General features: G+C 39.2%; 1 protein-coding gene across 8 annotated transcripts in view; it reads left to right on the forward strand.

Moving 5' to 3' along the window:
* pde4dip (phosphodiesterase 4D interacting protein) overlaps positions 1–20,467 on the forward strand; it is a 113,737-nt gene that overhangs the window by 86,775 nt on the left and 6,495 nt on the right. For 5 of the 8 annotated variants that reach the window (XM_062022749.1, XM_062022743.1, XM_062022744.1 and 2 more), the window contains 15 exons: positions 3,802–4,040; positions 4,107–4,199; positions 4,280–4,426; positions 4,615–4,863; positions 6,893–7,024; positions 7,666–7,782; positions 7,845–8,013; positions 8,184–8,305; positions 12,345–12,584; positions 12,668–12,769; positions 12,889–13,109; positions 17,391–17,534; positions 17,618–17,756; positions 17,828–17,874; positions 18,010–18,064. In XM_062022749.1, the coding sequence (XP_061878733.1) occupies positions 3,802–4,040; positions 4,107–4,199; positions 4,280–4,426; positions 4,615–4,863; positions 6,893–7,024; positions 7,666–7,782; positions 7,845–8,013; positions 8,184–8,305; positions 12,345–12,584; positions 12,668–12,769; positions 12,889–13,109; positions 17,391–17,534; positions 17,618–17,756; positions 17,828–17,874; positions 18,010–18,064 (2,216 nt within the window). The remainder of the gene's footprint in view (positions 1–3,801; positions 4,041–4,106; positions 4,200–4,279; positions 4,427–4,614; positions 4,864–6,892; positions 7,025–7,665; positions 7,783–7,844; positions 8,014–8,183; positions 8,306–12,344; positions 12,585–12,667; positions 12,770–12,888; positions 13,110–17,390; positions 17,535–17,617; positions 17,757–17,827; positions 17,875–18,009; positions 18,065–20,467) is intronic. The other 3 variants (XM_062022746.1, XM_062022745.1, XM_062022747.1) reach the window with 3 other exon arrangements.

The raw sequence follows: 20,467 nt of genomic DNA on the forward strand, positions 1-20,467 counted from the left end.
TCCTGTTAAGTTGCTTTAGCTGAGAAGTCGTTAAGAGGCTCAGTGTTGCTGTGGAGAAGGAAAGCGGTGTTTGCATTTTTGCGTTCACGTTGTGTATCAGTAGTGCTGCTTGTGGACTTTGCTGAGGCGTAAATGGCTCCTCTGTGGAAGTCTATGGTTTCCAAGAGCAGTCCTATATACAGGAGCTCTCTGTGGTCCTTCTCTATACATGATGGCCGGGGTTCGTGCAGAGAGACGTGCCTTCGTAGGATGCTGAACCTACACGTCCAACAGTAAGATACAAGCACTGATAGAACACTTCTAGTGTTTTTTTCTTTTCTATTTGGTATTTAGTCTACTATTACGTATTAGGTTGTATCAGTGTTGTTTGTGTGCAACTGCTACTTTTTACTCCTTTGTAGTTCAAGTCAGCACCAAAACACACTTGATATTCTCCACATACAACAAGTAAACAGCAAAGGAAAATTACTTTTGAAGCGACTTTTCGCTAAATAAATTAATATTTGTACCAGTATTTCATAAATATACTCGTATGTCACTAATACAATTTAGTTTTTGTATTAAAAAAAAAGGCTGCAAGCAATCCAACGTATGCTAGGAAGCTGTACTGTAGTGTTACAGGTGACCAAGCATATAAGTAGTAGTAGGGTTGTACGGTATACCGGTACTAGTAAAGTACTGTGATAGTAATGAATCATAAACTGTACTATACCGCCTCTATAAAGTACCGGTTCCCCCTTTTTGTTCTTTTTTTTTTAACTGGCATGACTGCGCGCTGGTTTTATGAGCAGAGGAGCATGTTCAGCAGCGGACAATCACGTAGTACCGGTACTTACAAGCAGACACAGTGTGTAGACAGAAAAGAGAGAATGGACACATTTTGACTTAATAACTAAATATAGAGGTGAAGTTATAACACTGAAACACCGCTCTACAAGAAGTGCTTTAAGACATGCCTCGCTAGCTAGCGGCTAACGTCCATCCGCAGTCTGCAGTGTTTTAGCTACTTCTGAAACACTAATCCTCGCCTCCATGGCGACAAAAAAAGTAAGTTTCTTACAAACATCATTATCACTGCAGGACAAAGAATAGCTAAACATGCTTCAGCACCCACACACCACCGCTCTCATGTGCGCTCTGTTGCAGTGGCCGTGCGGAAATTATGCTCGCCTATTCAAAGTTCCAGGCACTCCATGCAGTCTGGATTTTAAAAATGTGTTGTCAGGATCTGGAACAAACAATAACAGCACACAAAGCAACCGTCTACAAAATAAAATGGTCTAGCACTGAAGGAGGGAACCAGGTGGAACTAAATAGAATTATAGAAAGTAAAAGGTGCTTCAAAACACAGCAAACAAACAGGAAATACTGACAAAACAAAAGCACCAGGACAGGAAGTAATTATAAACACAGAAAGTATGTAACTCACCTTACATACGTGAATGTGTAACTCCCCTTACCTACATGAATGTGTAACTCACCTTACATACATGAATGTGTAACTCCCCTTACATACATGCATGTGTAACTCCCCTTAGATATATGAATGTGTAACTCCCCTTACATACATGAATGTGTAACTCCCCTTATATACATGAATGTGTAACTCCCCTTACATATATGAATGTGTAACTCCCCTTACATATATGAATGTGTAACTCCCCTTACATATATGAATGTGTAACTCCCCTTACATACATGAATGTGTAACTCCCCTTACATATATGAATGTGTAACTCACCTTACATACATGAATGTGTAACTCCCCTTATATACGTGAATGTGTAAATCCCCTTACCTACGTGAATGTGTAACTCCCTTTACCTACATGAATGTGTAACTCCCCTTACATACATGAATGTGTAACTCACCTTACATATATGAATGTGTAAATCACCTTACATATATGAATGTGTAACTCACCTTACATACTCACCTTACATACATGAATGTGTAACTCACCTTACATACATTAATGTGTAACTCACCTTACATACATGAATGTGTAACTCACCTTACATACTCACCTTACATACTCCCCTTACCTACATGAATGTGTAACTCACCTTACCTACATGAATGTGTAACTCCCCTTACATATATGAATGTGTAACTCCCCTTACCTATATGAATGTGTAACTCCCCTTACCTACATGAATGTGTAACTCACCTTACATACATGAATGTGTAACTCACTTACATACATGAATGTGTAACTCACCTTACATACATGAATGTGTAACTCCCCTTACCTACATGAATGTGTAACTCCCCTTACCTACATGAATGTGTAACTCACCTTACATACCTGAATGTGTAACTCCCCTTACATACATGAACGTGTAACTCACCTTACATACATTATCGTGTAACTCACCTTACATACATGAATGTGTAACTCACCTTACATACATGAATGTGTAACTCCCCTTAACTACATGAATGTGTAACTCCCCTTACCTACATGAATGTGTAACTCACCTTACATACATGAATGTGTAACTCACCTTACCTACGTGAATGTTTAACTCACCTTACCTACATGAATGTTTAACTCCCCTTACCTACATGAATGTGTAACTCACCTTACATACATGAATGTGTAACTCACCTTACCTACATGAATGTGTAACTCACCTTACATATATGAACGTGTAACTCACCTTACATACATTATTGTTTAACTCACCTTACATATATGAATGTGTAACTCACCTTACATACATTATTGTGTAACTCCCCTTACCTACTTGAATGTGTAACTCACCTTACATACATGAATGTGTAACTCACCTTACATACATTATTGTGTAACTCACCTTACATACATGAATGTGTAACTCACCTTACATACATGAATGTGTAACTCACCTTACATACATTATTGTGTAACTCACCTTACATACATTATTGTGTAACTCACTTTACATACATGAATGTGTAACTCACCTTACATACATTATTGTGTAACTCACCTTACATACATTATTGTGTAGCTCACCTTACGTACATGAATGTGTAACTCACCTTACATACATTATTGTGTAACTCACCTTACCTACTTGAATGTGTAACTCAACTTACATACATTATTGTGTAACTCACCTTACATACATGAATGTGTAACTCACCTTACATACATTATTGTGTAACTCACCTTACATACATGAATGTGTAACTCACCTTACATACATGAATGTGTAACTCACCTTACATACATTATTGTGTAACTCACCTTACATACATTATTGTGTAACTCACTTTACATACATGATTGTGTAACTCACCTTGCATACATTATTGTGTAACTCACCTTACATACATTATTGTGTAGCTCACCTTACATACATGAATGTGTAACTCACCTTACATACATGAATGTGTAACTCACCTTACATACATGAATGTGTAACTCACCTTACATACATTATTGTTTAACTCACCTTACATACATTATTGTGTAACTCACTTTACATACATGAATGTGTAACTCACCTTACATACATTATTGTGTAACTCACCTTACATACATGAATGTATAACTCACCTTACATACATTATTGTGTAACTCACTTTACATACATGAATGTGTAACTCACCTTACATACATGAATGTGTAACTGACCTTACATACATTAATGTGTAACTCACCTTACATACATGAATGTGTAACTCACCTTACATACATGAATGTGTAACTGACCTTACATACATTAATGTGTAACTCACCTTACATACATTAATGTGTAACTCACCTTACATACATGAATGTTTACATTATGTAACCTCTGTTCAATGCAGGCTGAGCAAGGAGCTTCAGCAGAAAGACAAAATAATCGAGTCGCTGCACAACAAACTTCAGCTCCATCCCGGGACGCCGTCCAGCTGCCAAGCCCTCTCTGAGACCACCGACCACTCGGACCGGACCTCCCTCGTGTCCGACGAGTGTCCGACCAATGAGGACGTGGATCTGTGCTCCGACTTGGACGCCGCGGATTATCAGGAGGAGCAGCGGCGGTTTCACGCATCAGAACAAGATGGTAATTATTTTATTGTCTTCACACCTCTTTCTGTCTTTTCCTTCATTTCCCTTCAACTTCTTCCAGCCCGCCCATCCATCCCTCTTCCTCTTCCTCCTCCTGACCCCCTCAAGTCATCCCAAAGCTGTCCCAGCAAGTTTTACTCAGCATCCTTCAGAGGTACACTGCTGAGGGTGTGCAAAGTAGCCTCCATTTCTTTTCTGTCTCTCCACCTTACTTCCTGTCATTCTTTCCCTCAGCCCCCCTCAACAGTGCACCCGTCTCCTTTCCCTTACTTCCCCCTCGTCACTTCTGGGGTACGGAGGTCCCATGTGACCCCCGGTCCGGGATGGCGGCTCACCCTGAGCTGGACACACTGTACAAAGAGATGAATGGGCAGATCAGGGGTGAGGGGTCAGGGAGTGTGTCACCTTATTTTGTTTGCACACACATCCTCATAAGTGTGTGTGTGTGTGTGTGTGTGTGTGTGTGTGTGTGTGTGTGTGTGTGTGTGTGTGTGTGTGTGTGTGTGTGTGTGTGTGTGTGTGTGTGTGTGTGTGTGTGTGTGTGTGTGTGTGTGTGTGTGTGGTTCCAGGTTTCCCAGGTCCTCATTTCCCTCTCTCAACCGGTGCCCACAACCAGTGCGACCTCTCTGGCTACAGCCAGCTATCCCATCATGCATTTCAACAGTACCAGCTGGGAGGCGCTCCAGAAAGTCACCCGCCTAAGTCAGACCCCGGTCTCATGACGGGAGGAGGGGCTTTTTGGGACAGGGACAACATGACTCATCCTCTTGGGAGCTACTCAGGTGTGCCTGGGCGTCACCTAGGAAACAACCAGACAGGTACGCTTGTTTCTATCGAGTCCAATTGTTTATCTAAGCCAGTGGTTGTCAAACTTGTTTCACCTGGGACAAACTCAGGCTCTCCAAGTACCACCATAATGACCAACATTAAAATACAGTAGCCTAGTCGGCCTAAATATTCATTAAAAACAAGGCAGAGGTTTTATTGACCAAGTCTATATAATATTTTTGGTCACTGTAACGTTACAATTTGAACAGTAACACTGTGTTTGAATATAGGAAACTAAAACATTTTGCTTTAATCAAGTGATTCTTTGACGTACTACTACAGTTTGAGAATCACTGATCTGCAAAACCCAAAACCAGTGAAGTTGGCACGTTGTGTAAATGGTAAATAAAAACAGAATACAATGATTTGCAAATCCTTTTCAACTTATATTCAATTGAATAGACTGCAAAGACAAGATACTTAATATTCGAACTGAGAAACGTTGTTATTTTTTGCAAATAATCATTAACTTAAAATTTAATGGCAGCAACACATTGCAAAAAAGTTGGCACAGGGGCATTTTTACCTCTGTGTTACATGGCCTTTCCTTTTAACAACACTCAGTAAACGTTTGGGAACTGAGGAGACCAATTTTTGAAGCTTTTCAGGTGGAATTATTTCCCATTCTTGCTTGATGTACAGCTTAAGTTGTTCAACAGTCCGGGGTCTCCATTGTGGTATTTTAGGCTTCATAATGCACCACACATTTTCAATAGGAGACAGGTCTGGACTACAGGCAGGCCAGTCTAGTACCCACACTCTTTTACTACAAAGCCATGCTGTTGTAACACGTGGCTTGGCATTGTCTTGCTGAAATAAGCAGGGGCGTCCATGAAAAAGACATTGCTTGGATGGCAACATATGTTGCTCCAAAACCTGTATGTACCTTTCAGCATTAATGATGCCTTTACAGATGTGTAAGTTACCCATGCCTTGGGCACTAATACACCCCCATACCATCACAGATGCTGGTTTTTTTTGCCAACTTTGCGCCTATAACTTTCCAGATGGTTCTTTTCCTCTTTGGCTCGGCATCTTAAATAAGGTCGGACCCAGCGAAGCCGGCGGCGTTTCTGGGTGTTGTTGATAAATGGCTTTGGCTTTGCATAGTACAGTTTTTAATTTGTAACTGTAGTTACTGACAGTGGTTTTCTTAAGTGTTCCTGAGCCCATGTGGTGATATCCTTTACACAATGATGTCGCTTTTTGATGCAGTACTGCCTGAGGGATCAAAGGTCATGGGCATTCAGTGTTGGTTTTCGGCCTTGCCGCTGACGTACAGTGATTTCTCCAGATTCTCGGAACCTTTTGATGATATTACAGATCGTAGATGATGAAATCCCTAAATTCCTTGCAAAGCTGGTTGAGAAATGTTGTTCTTAAACTGTTCGACTATTTGCTCAGGCATTTGTTCAAAAAGTGGTGACCCTCGCCCCATCCTTGTTTGTGAATGACTGAGCATTTCATGGAAGCTGCTTTTATACCCAATAATGGCACCCACCTGTTCCCAATTAGCCTGTTCACCTGTGGGATGTTCCAAATAAGTGTTTGATGAGCATTCCTCAACTTTCTCTGTCTTTTTTGCCACTTGTGCCAGCTTTTTTGAAACATTTTGCAGGCATCAAATTCCAAATGAGCTAATATTTGCAAAAAGTAAAACATTTTACCAGTTCGAACGTTAAATATCTTGTCTTTGCAGTCTGTCCAATTTAATATAGGTTGAAAAGGATTTGCAAATCATTGTATTCTGTTTTTATTTACCATTTACACAACGTGCCAACCTTACTGGTTTTGGATTTTGTAAGTACATTAAATAACTTCCTAAAGGTCTGCCATAATTTATTAGTAATAGTAGTACTTTAAATAAAATATGATAAGGGTATTCATCATGTTGACCTTAACTGTAATATAAGTGTTGATTTGCAATGGTGACACAATATAGCCCATTAATGCACACACAAAAAAAGTTTATAGCATTCATTAGTCTAGTTGAAATGAGTGGAATCTAAATGCTTTCAGGGGGGAATTTGATAGAAGAGCACCTACTGGAGGTCAGGTGTCTCCGCCAGCGTCTGGAAGAGTCCATCAGGACCAACGAGAGGCTCCGACAGCAGCTGGAGGAAAAACTGGCCAACGCTGGGCGTGATGGAGGTACTTATATGGACAAAATGCTTCTGATATATTAAATATTTATATTACAATAATAATATATGTATACTATATATTTATAATACATGTAATAATAATGTGTCATATTCATAAATACATTTATACTCATGCTACTTGAGAGACTGGACCTGCTTGTAATGGTGTCCACATCCTATTGGTGTCAGCATTATGTGCTTTGAACTGACGGTCAAAAAAGTTCACAAAGAAGAAGCTGTGCGCATTCAGAATGCTAATGCTAAAAACACAACTTGTGTGTATCTCAGCTATGTGGAAAAGTCAAATAAAGAGACACAGGCGCTTATACAACATCTGGTTAAAATGTTAGCATCACCACACTGGGAGGATGTTTATTCAGTTGTTTCATTTTGTGGAAAACAAAGAGATAACAGACATGACACAAAACTGTAGTCATTTCAAATGGCAACTTTCTGGCTTTAAGAATTTAAGAATCAAGAAAATAAATTGTGTTAGTAATTAAAGAGTCTCTCAATTCTGAGAATATATGGAATCACCCTGAACATTTTCATTTCCAAAGCTAACACCTGCATCAAAATAAATCTGTTAATTTGTCTGCGTTAGTCGGAGGAGTGGTTCCTGTTATCTGGTTCCTATTTATTTTGCAGGTGCACCAACAAACATCTACATCCAAGGTCTGGACACGGTCACTCAGCTGTCTAATGAGATCAGAGTCCTGACAGAAGAAAACCTGAGTCTCCAATCCCGTCTGCAGGCCAGCACAGGTGATTATATTGTCCTGTTTTATGCACAACCTTAAAGCTACTCAATGCTTTTTTTCTTTTAGAGTCGTGCGAGGAGGTGATCGCAGCACGCGCCCGCCTCAAGCAGGCCGAGCTGGAGGCGGAGCGGTGGAAGGAGGAGTTGAGACGACTTCAGGCGCACAGCGAGGAGCAGGGACAGCAGATCCACTCCTTGAAGCAGGACAGGCAGGCCAGCCAGGAGAGTGTCAACAGGTCAGTGCACCCAGCAAGGTTTCAGTCATCTTTATCTTGTATCTTTACCAGTGTCTGTGTGTGTGTGTGTGTGTGTGTGTGTGTGTGTGTGTGTGTGTGTGTGTGTGTGTGTGTGTGTGTGTGTGTGTGTGTGTGTGTGTGTGTGTGTGTGTGTGTGTGTGTGTCCTCAGAGTGCGGCATGAGGTGACTCTACTGCAGCAGCAGCTGTGCGAGAGCAGGGAGCTCATACACTCCCTGCAGAGCGAACTGCATGTTTACGATCGTGTGTGCTCTGGCAATAAATCCTCTAAAGGTTAGTCTGATTACTTTCTGAAAGATTTTGCTCAACACAATTGTTTAATGTACTGTAGATCTACTGTTACCTTTGCTCTTGGCAAAAAACAAAACAACGGACACACTCCTAAAAATGCCCATTCTCTCACAGTTATTAAACGCATTTTAAATTCAGTTTATACATTAAGAAATGGGTACAGACATACAGTGTGTATTCATTATTGGATGTACCAAACAGTTATGCAACATCCCGTCTTGTCAAAGCATCTAGAACACACGTGTCAAACTCAAGGCCCGACGCGTCATTTAATGTGGCCCGCGAAAGCCTTGAAATAATGTGCATACTTCATCTTTCTTACTAAATGTTTTCATTGTTTCCATCGATGTAATTCAGGAAATGTCATATGTTTTAAACTTTGATATATATACACAAATATTCAATTGTTATTGGTGTGAATCTTTGGGCACCTCGCCATTCGATTCCCATTCTTGGGGTGATGATTTGATTCATGATCGACACTCGATTCAACACAATTCTCCATTCAAACTGATTTTTGCAATGTATTATTTGGTATAATAATAACAACACCTTAACAAAACAGCTTACAGGTTACAAAACCTCCTTTTGGTTGCTGACGTATGGCATATATGTGCATCAAGTAAGCATAGAGATGGCCTCAAAAATGTTTGATTTTAAAATTAATTTGTCAAAAAAAAAAAAGAATACATTTTTGATCATTATTAATCAATTTACTATCAAGATAAATAAAAATCGTGATTCGCATGTGATAAAAAACATTTTTTAGCACCCTTAATTATTATATACCATATGATAGTTTGTAAAAATAACAATAAATACTTAAATATCTGCTTGTCACCTGGACTTACGATTTCAAAGCAAGTTATCCATCAATTTGTACGTACACAAATCAAATGACCAAATGCATAGGCAAAAATATAATGAGGCGATTATACTTTTATATTCTTACATTCACTGTTACAAGCGGCCCCCTGAGGGCAGCCATGACTGCCATGTGGCCCTCCATGAAAACAAGTTTGACACCCCTGATCTAAAATGTGAGTGAGATGACTTGTGAGATAGCAACCTGTGTTCAAATCATAGCTGCAGGACTATTTTTCCCTTACGGGTAGAGCCATCAAAACACTTACCATTAAAAAACTAATGATTTAGAATTTAAAGCAGAGGCAGGAGAGCAGAGGGTTGGACTTTTACAACCAGTGTGTGCAGAATGACACACATTAACCACAGTCACGTATAAAGAGACCATGGCCAACTTAACAACAGGCGCCATGTTTGCTACCAAGGACATGTGCGGCTAAGCCAGGCCTGGATGCCTGCATTGCGGTTGTTTCGACGTTAAAACAAAATAATGTGTTTAAATGTAGTTTTAAACATACCCCATCTCATAAACTTACAATAAAACATGCTTTTATTTCGTCAAAGTATAATTTTGCAGCTGTATTTGACTGCTACATCTCTGCAGTGTTTTGGGACCATGCAGGCGCTCTAACACGCTCCCGACGGCGCAATAAACATTAAAAAAATACACAGAATGACCCAAAAGAAATTACCCTAATTTTGCCTTGTACATTATTTTAACTGTTTGCAAATGCACCAGATCATTGGACTACTATCATTTAAACTCAATAAATAGAGGAATGTTCTCATTAGCCAGCATGATGTATTATTCTAATTTTTGTAACATGCTAAGTGTTCTTTTGTAGTTAATTCACCATATTTCTGCACGATAACTCAGAAATGGTAACACTGGCGAGCAGTAGAGAATATGGATGGATTTTTGGTCTAGAACATGTTTTGTGTATTCATTATTGACGTATTTCTTGCCACTTATGTTGTATATTTTTTTATAAGCTATACAGTTCATTTTCTCATCTATTTTTACACCCATAGTTTCTTTTACTCTTTCAATGTTTACTCCATCTATTTGTAGTCGTTTGAATTTCTCTTCTGCTGTTACCAAATAACATTATTTTAGTTTTACTGAGATTCAAAAATAGTCTGTTTTTGTCAAACCATCTCTTTAATTTATGAATTTCTTCTGTTATTATTTGTATTAGCTTGTGTGTGTTCTGTCCTGAACAAAACACAAACGTTGTGTCGTGTGTTTTACTGGCACAAGACTCCGTAATCACTGGCTCTCCAGTGTTGATAGCGAACTTTCACTTTCACTTCCCATACTTTCTAGGTTGGTGGGAAAAGGATGTAAAAGATTTCCACAATTCTCACGGGCACAGCAGCCCCACGCTTCACAACAGAGCTTGATACATATCGAAAAGCTAACGAGGAAGCCCTTTAAACACATATCAGCTCAAAGTTGGTAGCAAACATGGAGTCCTGTAGTTACACGAGGGCCTTTTGAACAATCATTGAGAAGTTCGCCTGAAACTGGGTTGGCCATACGCTCTCTATTACTGCAAATGTAATGGCTTTATTAAAAAAAAAAGCTACAACAAATTTAAATGTATATATTGATGTACATTTGCGTTGTAACAGGCTAACATATAGAAGAAATGAGTATACAAAAAAAGGATTGCTGAGTGGACATTTTAAAGTGATGCTGTACATGGGTTTTGCTAGACTGTATGACAGGATTCTGCTGTTGTTGAGGACAAACGTTAAAATGCAGTGGCGTGGTAGGCCTAGGTATTTATTAAAAACAATGCATTGATTTTATTTTACAAATATATTTAATATTTTTGGCCACTGTAACATTACACACAGTTTGAACAGTAAAACTGTGTTTGAATTTAGGAAAATAAAACGCTAATTGCTTAATTGATTCTTTGGCGTACCACTAAATCAGGAGTGTCAAACACATTTTAGCTCAGGGGCCGCATGGAAGAAAATGTGTGCACACGCGGGCCGGACTGGCATTAAAAATTAAAAACAAAGAAAACTTCAGAATGTTTTATTTGTCTTACTTTGGCCAAAAATAGAACAAACACATTCTGAAAATATTACAATAAAAATATAGACAAAAATACCGGCAGCGGTAAAGTTTAAATCCATGAAGGAAAAAAGAAAGTGAATGAATGTTTATAACTGAATAAATTTACATATTCATAAAAATGTGTTTTCTTTTGTATTTTTTTTTTTAATGAATTAAGTAACGTTTATACCATACCATACCATACCAATTTTATTTATAAAGCCCTTTAAAAACAACCACAGTTGAAGAACAAAGGGCTGTACACCACAAAGAAATAGAGGCAAAGGACAGACTAAAAAATAACATTTAAAACAGAAGTAAAATACACATTGAAAAAGCAAATATAAATTACCCTAAGAACAATTTGTTAGATAAAAAGCAGTTAAAAAAAGTTAAAAACAGTTTCAAGTCTCATGCTGGGTTAAAAGCCAGTGAATAAAAATGGGTTTTAAGAAGGGTCTTAAAAGTAGCCAAAGAAGGGGCCTGTCTCACATGGAGAGGGAGATCGTTCCAGAGTTTGGGACCCGCAACAGAGAAGGCTCTGTCCCCTCTGAGCTTGCGCTTTGATTTGGGTACCTCCAGGATCAGCTGATCAGCTGACCTGAGGGACCGGGTGGGGGCAAAGAGGTGGAGCAGCTCAGAGAGGTAAGGTGGGGCAAGACCACGTAATGTTTATGACAACCTTTATCCAAAACACAATATAGAATGTGAGATATAACAGGATAATGCATTTTCAAAACACTTACAAAAAACTGGGACTCCAAAAATTTACTGTGGGACCCCATTTTTATGACTTGATGGGGTCCCTGGGACCCCATTTTGAAAATTCCTAGCGCCAACACTGATGGAGTATTGGTGCGTGAAAAACAGCAGCAGGTGGCTGTGGCCTGCGGGCCGGTTCTAATACTAATCAAATATCATCCCGGGGCCATAGATCATTCATTCGCTGACCCGCGGGCCTTGACTTTGACACATAGGCACTAAATTAAACCCGCGCACCACAGTTTGAAACCACTGCGCTGTGTGATGTTAGCGCTCTTTACCCTTGTTTTCTACTGAATTGTTCACTTTGTGTTTTGGTTGCAGGTTTTCTGTGTGAGATCCCGGGCCTGCCCGTGGAGCTGGGGGAGCTCCTGGGCGAGGTGAGGAGTCTGCGGGCCCAGCTGCAGACCAGCGTGCAGGAGAACAGCGGCCTCAAGCAGCTGGAGCTCCACAAGCAGCTGGAGCAGAAGCTGGGTGGAGGCTCCCCTCGCACGCCAACCCTCTCGGCGTTCAGCGCCAGCCCTCAGAGAGACAACTTCTACAGGCGCCAGCTGCTGCTGCACGGTAAATTTCTCTTGGTGTCCACAGAGTGTGTGTGTGAGGTGTGCTGGGTTTGCGTTATGTGTGTGTGTGTGTGTGCTCCGCAGACCCAGCTCCATCTCCACCCGTCAGGGACATTGGTCTCTTTAACTGTGGATCCCCTGGCGCCCCCTACTCAGACCTGGATGACAGCCATAGCACTGCCAACGGTGTGACTTTAACTGCATGACTTAACTTGCACACGGTTTGCTTTGCTTTCTTCACCACTGACCTCCACCATCTTGGAATACAAAAACAATCATCCCGTCTTTGGCTTTATCCCCGCCAGACCCTCTCGATCCCCACTCTGAGCTTGAAGGAGAAGCCCCCGATGGGTCCTTTGCCCACCGCTATGGCCGCCATGCCGTCGGTCACGTGGACGACTTCACCGCTCTGCAGCAGCAGGTCCTGGAGGGTCGCAGTGTCGTGCAGCGCATGGAGGCCACGCTGCACGCATGCATGAACCCACCCTCACCACTAGGGGGCAGCCACAAGCAGAACAGTGAGCTGGTGAGCACTTAATACTCTTTTTGAACTAAACTATTGAAACATCAGAATCAGATATATATACATGTATAATGTATATATATATGTGTATATACGTATACATACATGCAGTGTGTATGTATATATATATATATATATATATATATATATGTATATACGTATGTATACATACTGTATATACAGTATGTATGTATATGTATACATACATACAGTATGTATGTATATATATACAGGTATATATATATATATATATATATATATATATATATATATATATATATATATATATATATATATATAAAAATATGTATATACAGTATGTATGTATATATATATATGTGTGTGTGTGTGTGTGTGTGTGTGTGTGTGTGTGTGTGTGTGTGTGTGTGTATAAATATATTTATATCTGTGTGTATATGTATAAATATATTTATATATATATGTGTATAAATATATTTATATATATGTGTATAAATGTGTATATATATATATGTATGTATATATATATATATACATATATATATATATATATATGTATATATATATATATATATACATTATATATATATACATATATATATATACATATATATATATATATATATGTGTATAAATATATTTATATATATTTATATATATGTGTATAAATGTGTATATATATATGTATGTATATATATATATACACATATATATATATATGTATATATATATATATATATATATATATACATTATATATATATACATATATATATATATATATATATATATATATATATATATATATATATATATATATATATATATATATATATATATATATATATGTACGGGTTACTGTGGTTTATCCGTTAAACCGGGGTAAAGTGTTAAAAACACGGAGGCTATTTCATGGGATGAATACATATATCTGTATATATATATATACATATATATATATATATATATATATATATATATATATATATATATATATATATATACATATATATACATATACACACAATGTTTATATGTATGTGTGTATATATACATATATACATACCCCCTAAAAATCTGCGATGTGGTGAAGCTGCAATATTTGAAGCACAATGTGGCGAGGATTATTAGATTATTAGTTATTTAAATGATTATTTGTAAATACTTTTTTTTTTTATCTGCAGTTCTGTGCTTTCTTTGGTAGGTGTTTTTTTTTTTTTAATTAAAATGATTAATCTTTTTTTTTTTATTGAACAGAGAGCACAGTCTTTGTGTCCAATTATTTGCGTGTTTAATTTACTTAGCCAAAAAAACTGATTCTGATGTCTCAATAGTTTAGTACATTCGTATTTTTTTAACCATATTCTACAATTCTTATGGTCCCAAATGAAGCATTTTCAAGCATACAATTGTTAAATAAACAGTACCAAATATCACAAATGGTTACATAAACTAAAAATATCAATACTACAGTAGTATTGGCCACAAGAGGGCACCAAAACCAATCTTAGAGCACTGTTCAGTATCGTGGCCACTGATTGGCTCAGCCTCGTTCAGCATTAGCATTTTTGATTAAAAGAGTGTAAAGGTGACTCAAGGGTGTAATTTCATGTCTTTAGGGTCCTCAAAATTGTCATGAACAGGATTTTCTATGCTTTACCTATGAAAATATATTTGATGATTCCTACTTGGCAGAAATTAATATATCACGGTCATGTCCGGAACCAATTAACAGCGATAAACAAGGGATGACTATCAAATATAAGAACTTACATACATTTGAGTAAAGAAAAAAAATAATTCAGTTAATAAATGATTTAATCGTTGGGTTATCGGCTCGACCCGTTACAACGGAACCCTTAAATTTTATTTTCCATACAATATTATATCAATCTCTTATGAGAAAAAAAAACCCCATAAAGTATACAAAATGACAACCGTAACACGAATTACACATAAAAAGAAGAAAAACATGCAGTGATTCTTCTTTTACCCACATTATTGCATATAAATATAGTAATAAATCATCTCTCCACTCAAGCAATATTAATGTGACACCACTTTACCATTTGACAGTTATGTCCTACATCATGACTTTCCCCTTCAGCACTAGCTAGCATCCCTAAAAAGCCAACATGCAGATGTAATCTTTTAGATACAAAGTAGTTCTCATACTGTAACTAGAGCTGGGGAAAACAATGGAATTGATCGATTATGCATCAGTATCTTTTAAATTTTGCCATATTGATCCACAATATGGATTACAAAGTACATTTGTATTTTGCAATAGAGAGAGACGTTTTCATCATTTAAGTCTCAAAATCCAATTGTGATTAATCAATTTAGAACCTCATGGAACGGCCAAGATGCCCCACTCATAATAGTGCAACCTTCGCTATCTTTTTTAGAAAATGATGTCTGGACTTCAGACTTCCTCACTGAGTCTTGTCCAAAGTTTTCCTAAGAGAGCTCTTTTGAATTAATCTTATTTTCGTCCCTTTTTACTTCCTTTAGGCGGCTATCCCAGCACTCGTGTCCATGTAATTAGAGGTGGGGAAAATAATCCATTTTTAAATGCATCGCAATTTTGATATCGATTAGTAAACGTCAATAATTGATTTATTTACTGTAAATAAAGTCATGCGAACAGTTCTAAAATGTGTCTGACTGCAGCGAGCCACCTCAACGAGAGATGCTTTATTTTAGGGCTCTTATGTCCCAGTTTTGTACACGTTTCCATTAATTTAATAAATGTGGGAATTAATTTAACTGTTTCTTTTTACAAATGCACTTTTTTTTTTAAGTTGCAAGTGAGAAACACTTATTTAGAGGAAAGAAAAGAAATGTAAAACTGCATCAATGTATCTGTATATAAATTAAAGGCCTACTGAAACCCACTACTACCGACCACGCAGTCTGATAGTTTATATATCAATGATGAAATCTTAACATTGCAACACATGCCAATACGGCCGGGTTAACTTATAAAGTGCAATTTTAAATTTCCCGCTAAACTTCCGGTTGAAAACGTCTATGTATGATGACGTATGCGCGTGACGTCAATGGTTGAAAAGGAAGTATTCGGACACCATTGAATCCAATACGAAAAGCTCTGTTTTCAACTCAAAATTCCACAGTATTCTGGACATCTGTGTTGGTGAATCTTTTGCAATTTGTTTAATGAACAATGGAGACTGCAATGAAGAAAGTTGTAGGTGGGATCGGTGTATTAGCGGCTGGCTGCAGCAACACAACCAGGAGGACTTTGACTTGGATAGCAGATGCGCTATCCGACGCTAGCCGCCGACCGCACGGATGATCGGGTGAAGTCCTTCGTCCTTCCGTCAATCGCTGGGACGCAGGTGAGCACGGGTGTTGATGAGCAGATGAGGGCTGGCTGGCGTAGGTGGATAGCTAATGTTTTTAGCATAGCTCTGTGAGGTCCCGTTGCTAAGTTAGCTTCAATGGCATCGTTAGCAACAGCATTGTTAACCTTCGCCAGGCTGGAAAGCATTAACCGTGTATTTACATGTCCACAGTTTAATAGTATTGTTGATTTTCTGTCTATCCTTCCAGTCAGGGGTTTATTTCTTTTGTTTCTATCTGCAGTTAAGCACGATGCTATCACGTTAGCTCCGTAGCTAAAGTGCTTCGCCGATGTATTGTCGTGGAGATAAAAGTCACTGTGAATGTCCATTTCGCGTTCTCGACTCTCATTTTCAAGAGGATATAGTATCCGAGGTGGTTTAAAATAAAAATCCGTGATCCACAATAGAAAAAGGAGAGAGTGTGGAATCCAATGAGCCAGCTTGTACCTAAGTTACGGTCAGAGCGAAAAAAGATACGTCCTGCACTGCACTCTAGTCCTTCACTCTCACGTTCCTCATCCACGAATCTTTCATCCTGGCTCAAATTAATGGGGTAATCGTCGCTTTCTCGGTCCGAATCGCTCTCGCTGCTGGTGTAAACAATGGGGAAATGTGAGGAGCCTTTCAACCTGTGACGTCACGCTACTTCCGGTACAGGCAAGGCTTTTTTTATCAGCAACCAAAAGTTGCGAACTTTATCGTCGATGTTCTTTACTAAATCCTTTCAGCAAAAATATGCCAATATCGCGAAATAATCAAGTATGACACATAGAATGGATGTGCTATCCCCGTTTAAATTTAAAAAAATCATTTCAGTAGGCCTTTAAAGATGCATTAATAATCGATTTTTAATCTAATTGTAGCTCCTGAACCGTAATCGAATCGTGAGGTGCCCAAAGATTCCCACCACTACATGTAATGCATTTCTCTCCCTGCAGTTTTTGGAGTACGTCAGCACCAAGAGTGTCCTGTCCAACACCAAGACTCTAAGGCAGATTCTGGAGGAGTCAGCGTCTCTGCTGAAGATGTTCTGGAGGGCGGCGCTGCCCAGCAGTGACGCCTCCATCCCCAACCTGCAGAAGGTTCGTACGTGCAGCCTCACACCTCATGACTTGTCTTGGTCAGGAAGAATCCCTGAAACATGTCCACCATGGCCTTGACACAGGAGCAGTCCTTGCAGGAGGAGATCTTGTCCCTCAAGCTGCGCGTGTCTGAGCAGGAGGAGGTCCTGAAGGGGACCATACAAAGGCTGAGGAGCACCAGCCGCACCAAGGAGAGCATGGAGCATTTTATAGTCAACCAGTGTAAGTCTGGATCACCACCTGCAGTACTGAGTCTTTCTTTCACATACTTTCACAAGGCTTTGTTTTGTCAGTGTCAAGGACTCGTGATGTGCTGAAGAAAGCCAGGACAAACTTGGAGGTAACGTAAAAAAAAAAAAGTTACAAGTTTGGACGTGTCTAAACGTGTCGTTAGTGATTCTATACTTGTGACTCCATCACCTTTTGTCTGTTACTTCCTGGTCTCACACTCGCCTCTGCGTGTGAACACCTCCAGAAGAACGAGCTGAGACTTTCTTCTCTTAGCTCCTCCTCTCGCTCGCCCTCTGCTGGTAATTGTCTGGCCCAACAGGTGGAAGCTGTCCCAGGTGCTCTTAGTTCTGGGGCAGCTTCTACTTTGGTGTGCATTTGCTTGTTTGGAATCACATCTCACCCTCTCATTCACCATCTTGTTGTTGCTTTCACCCCATCTGAAGTAGCAGCAGAGTGGAAAAACAAGATGGCTTCAGATGCTTAATTGTGTTTCATTGTATCCATCAAAACATATCCAGTTGTATTGCAAGCCTTACGTTGAACGTGACATTTACGCGTCCTGTGATTGGATATGTCATCGGGACCATTGGCGGATGAATTTGAGAACACAGAGTTGAGAGACAGTTGCGATAGCCAATCAGATCACAAGTTGTTGACAGTAGCTGTTCTGTTACAACTAAACAACTCTTGTTGTTAAAGTGTGTCATGCTTGTCATTTAATTGTTACATGTGTATTTGTCGCCATTATGTGGTCAGGGCAGTTAATATATATTTGAGAAGTGTGTACTTTGAATTAGAGACTTCCCATAATGGCTTTTTGCCGATATTCCGATATTGTCCAACTCTTAATTACCGATTCCGATATCAACCGATACCAATATATACAGTCGTGGAATTAACACATTATTATGCCTAATTTTGTTGTGATGCCCCGCTGGATGCATTAAACAATGTAACAAGGTTTTCCAAAATAAATCAACTCAAGTTATGGAAAAAAATACCAACATGGCACTGCCATATTTATTATTGAAGTCACAAAGTGCATTTTTTTTAACATGCCTCAAAACAGCAGCTTGGAATTTGGGACATGCTCTCCCTGAGAGAGCATGAGGGGGTTGGGGGGGTGGGATTGAAGCGGGGGGTTAGGGGATAGCGGGTAGCGGGGGTGTATATTGTAGCGTCCCGGAAGAGTTAGTGCTGCAAGGGGTTCTGGGTATTTGTTCTGTTGTGTTTATGTTGTGTTACGGTGTGGATGTTCTCCCGAAATGTGTTTGTCATTCTTGTTTGGTGTGGGTTGACAGTGTGGCGCATATTTGTAACAGTGTTAAAGTTGTTTACACGGCTACCCTCAGTGTTACCTGTATGGCTGTTGACCAACTATGCTTGCATTCACGTGTGTGTCGGCACGCAAAGGCAGTGCCTTTAAGGCACGCCCCCACTAATGTTGTCTGGGTGGAAATCGGGAGAAATTCGGGAGAATGGTTGCCCCGGGAGATTTTCGGTAGGGGCACTGAAATTCGGGAGTCTCCCGGGAAAATCGGGAGGGTTGGCAAGCATGACTGGGAGACGCAACTGCTCTGTACTTCGCCCTACGTCCGTGTACCACTCCGTACAGCGGCGTTTTAAAAAGTCATAAATTGTACTTTTTGAAACCGATACCGATAATTTCCGATATTACATTTTAAAGCATTTATCGACCGATAATTTCGGACTGCCGACATTATCGGACATCTCTACTTTGAATCAAACTTTATTGACCGGAAGTTGCATAAGCCAAGCAGAGAAATTTACGGTATATGTTTTAATTGCTGATGCATTTTAATTGATTTTTAAATGCGCCAGAAAATAACCCGTTTTGTATACTGTTGATGTGATTCAATGCCCAGTAGGGTGTTAATGTGTTTCTGTATAGTATTTCTCCAGCAATGGTCATGTGGTGACATCAATGATGGTATTTTGAGAGGTAATCATTGAAGTCGGACATCACTGAAGGCCTAGGTGGGAAACGCACGGCCCGCCACTGCGTAAAGTTGTATGAAGAAGAAGAAGCTTCTGCAACATTGATGTCTTCTGTGCTGCCGTTCTGCACACGCATCATCGCCTCTCGGCTCGTCAAAGTTATTCTAGATTATAAATCATAATAGGAGGATTTAGCCTTGAATCTCGAAGTTCGAGATTAAATTTGAGTTAATAGCCGGAGATGGAGACAAATTACACTGCAACAGAAGACTGTCAGACTCAGCAGCAACTTTTTTTAACCCTTCGTGTGGATTAAAGTAAATGTTTCATCTAAACGGGAAGATATGGACATTCTATCAGTTGTCATCAAAGTAAGAGCAGACATTGTACAGTAAGCGATCATTTTATTATGTATGTAGTTTGTATTTCTTGTTTAGCACTTAGCAATACTGCTACATGATACTTAGTGTTTCACTCAAGCTGAATCTGTTTAGCAGAACTTCTAAAACTTGTAGTTCATCCTCCTCATATTCAGGATCAACAATATAAGATTCTTGACCACCATTTGTCCCAAAGTAATCATTATTTGCTCTCACAAAGTCTGCATGATTTGCATTGTTGTTGATGAGGAAGGGATCTACGGTTCCTACCTCTACGTCACGAGGTCACATGAATTATTATCTCAAAATGGCTCGGGAATCTCTGTGAGCTTGACACTATTTTGATCATATTTACTTTGGGAG

This window comes from Entelurus aequoreus, linkage group LG16 (assembly GCF_033978785.1).
Source record: "Entelurus aequoreus isolate RoL-2023_Sb linkage group LG16, RoL_Eaeq_v1.1, whole genome shotgun sequence".
NCBI lineage: Eukaryota > Metazoa > Chordata > Actinopteri > Syngnathiformes > Syngnathidae > Entelurus > Entelurus aequoreus.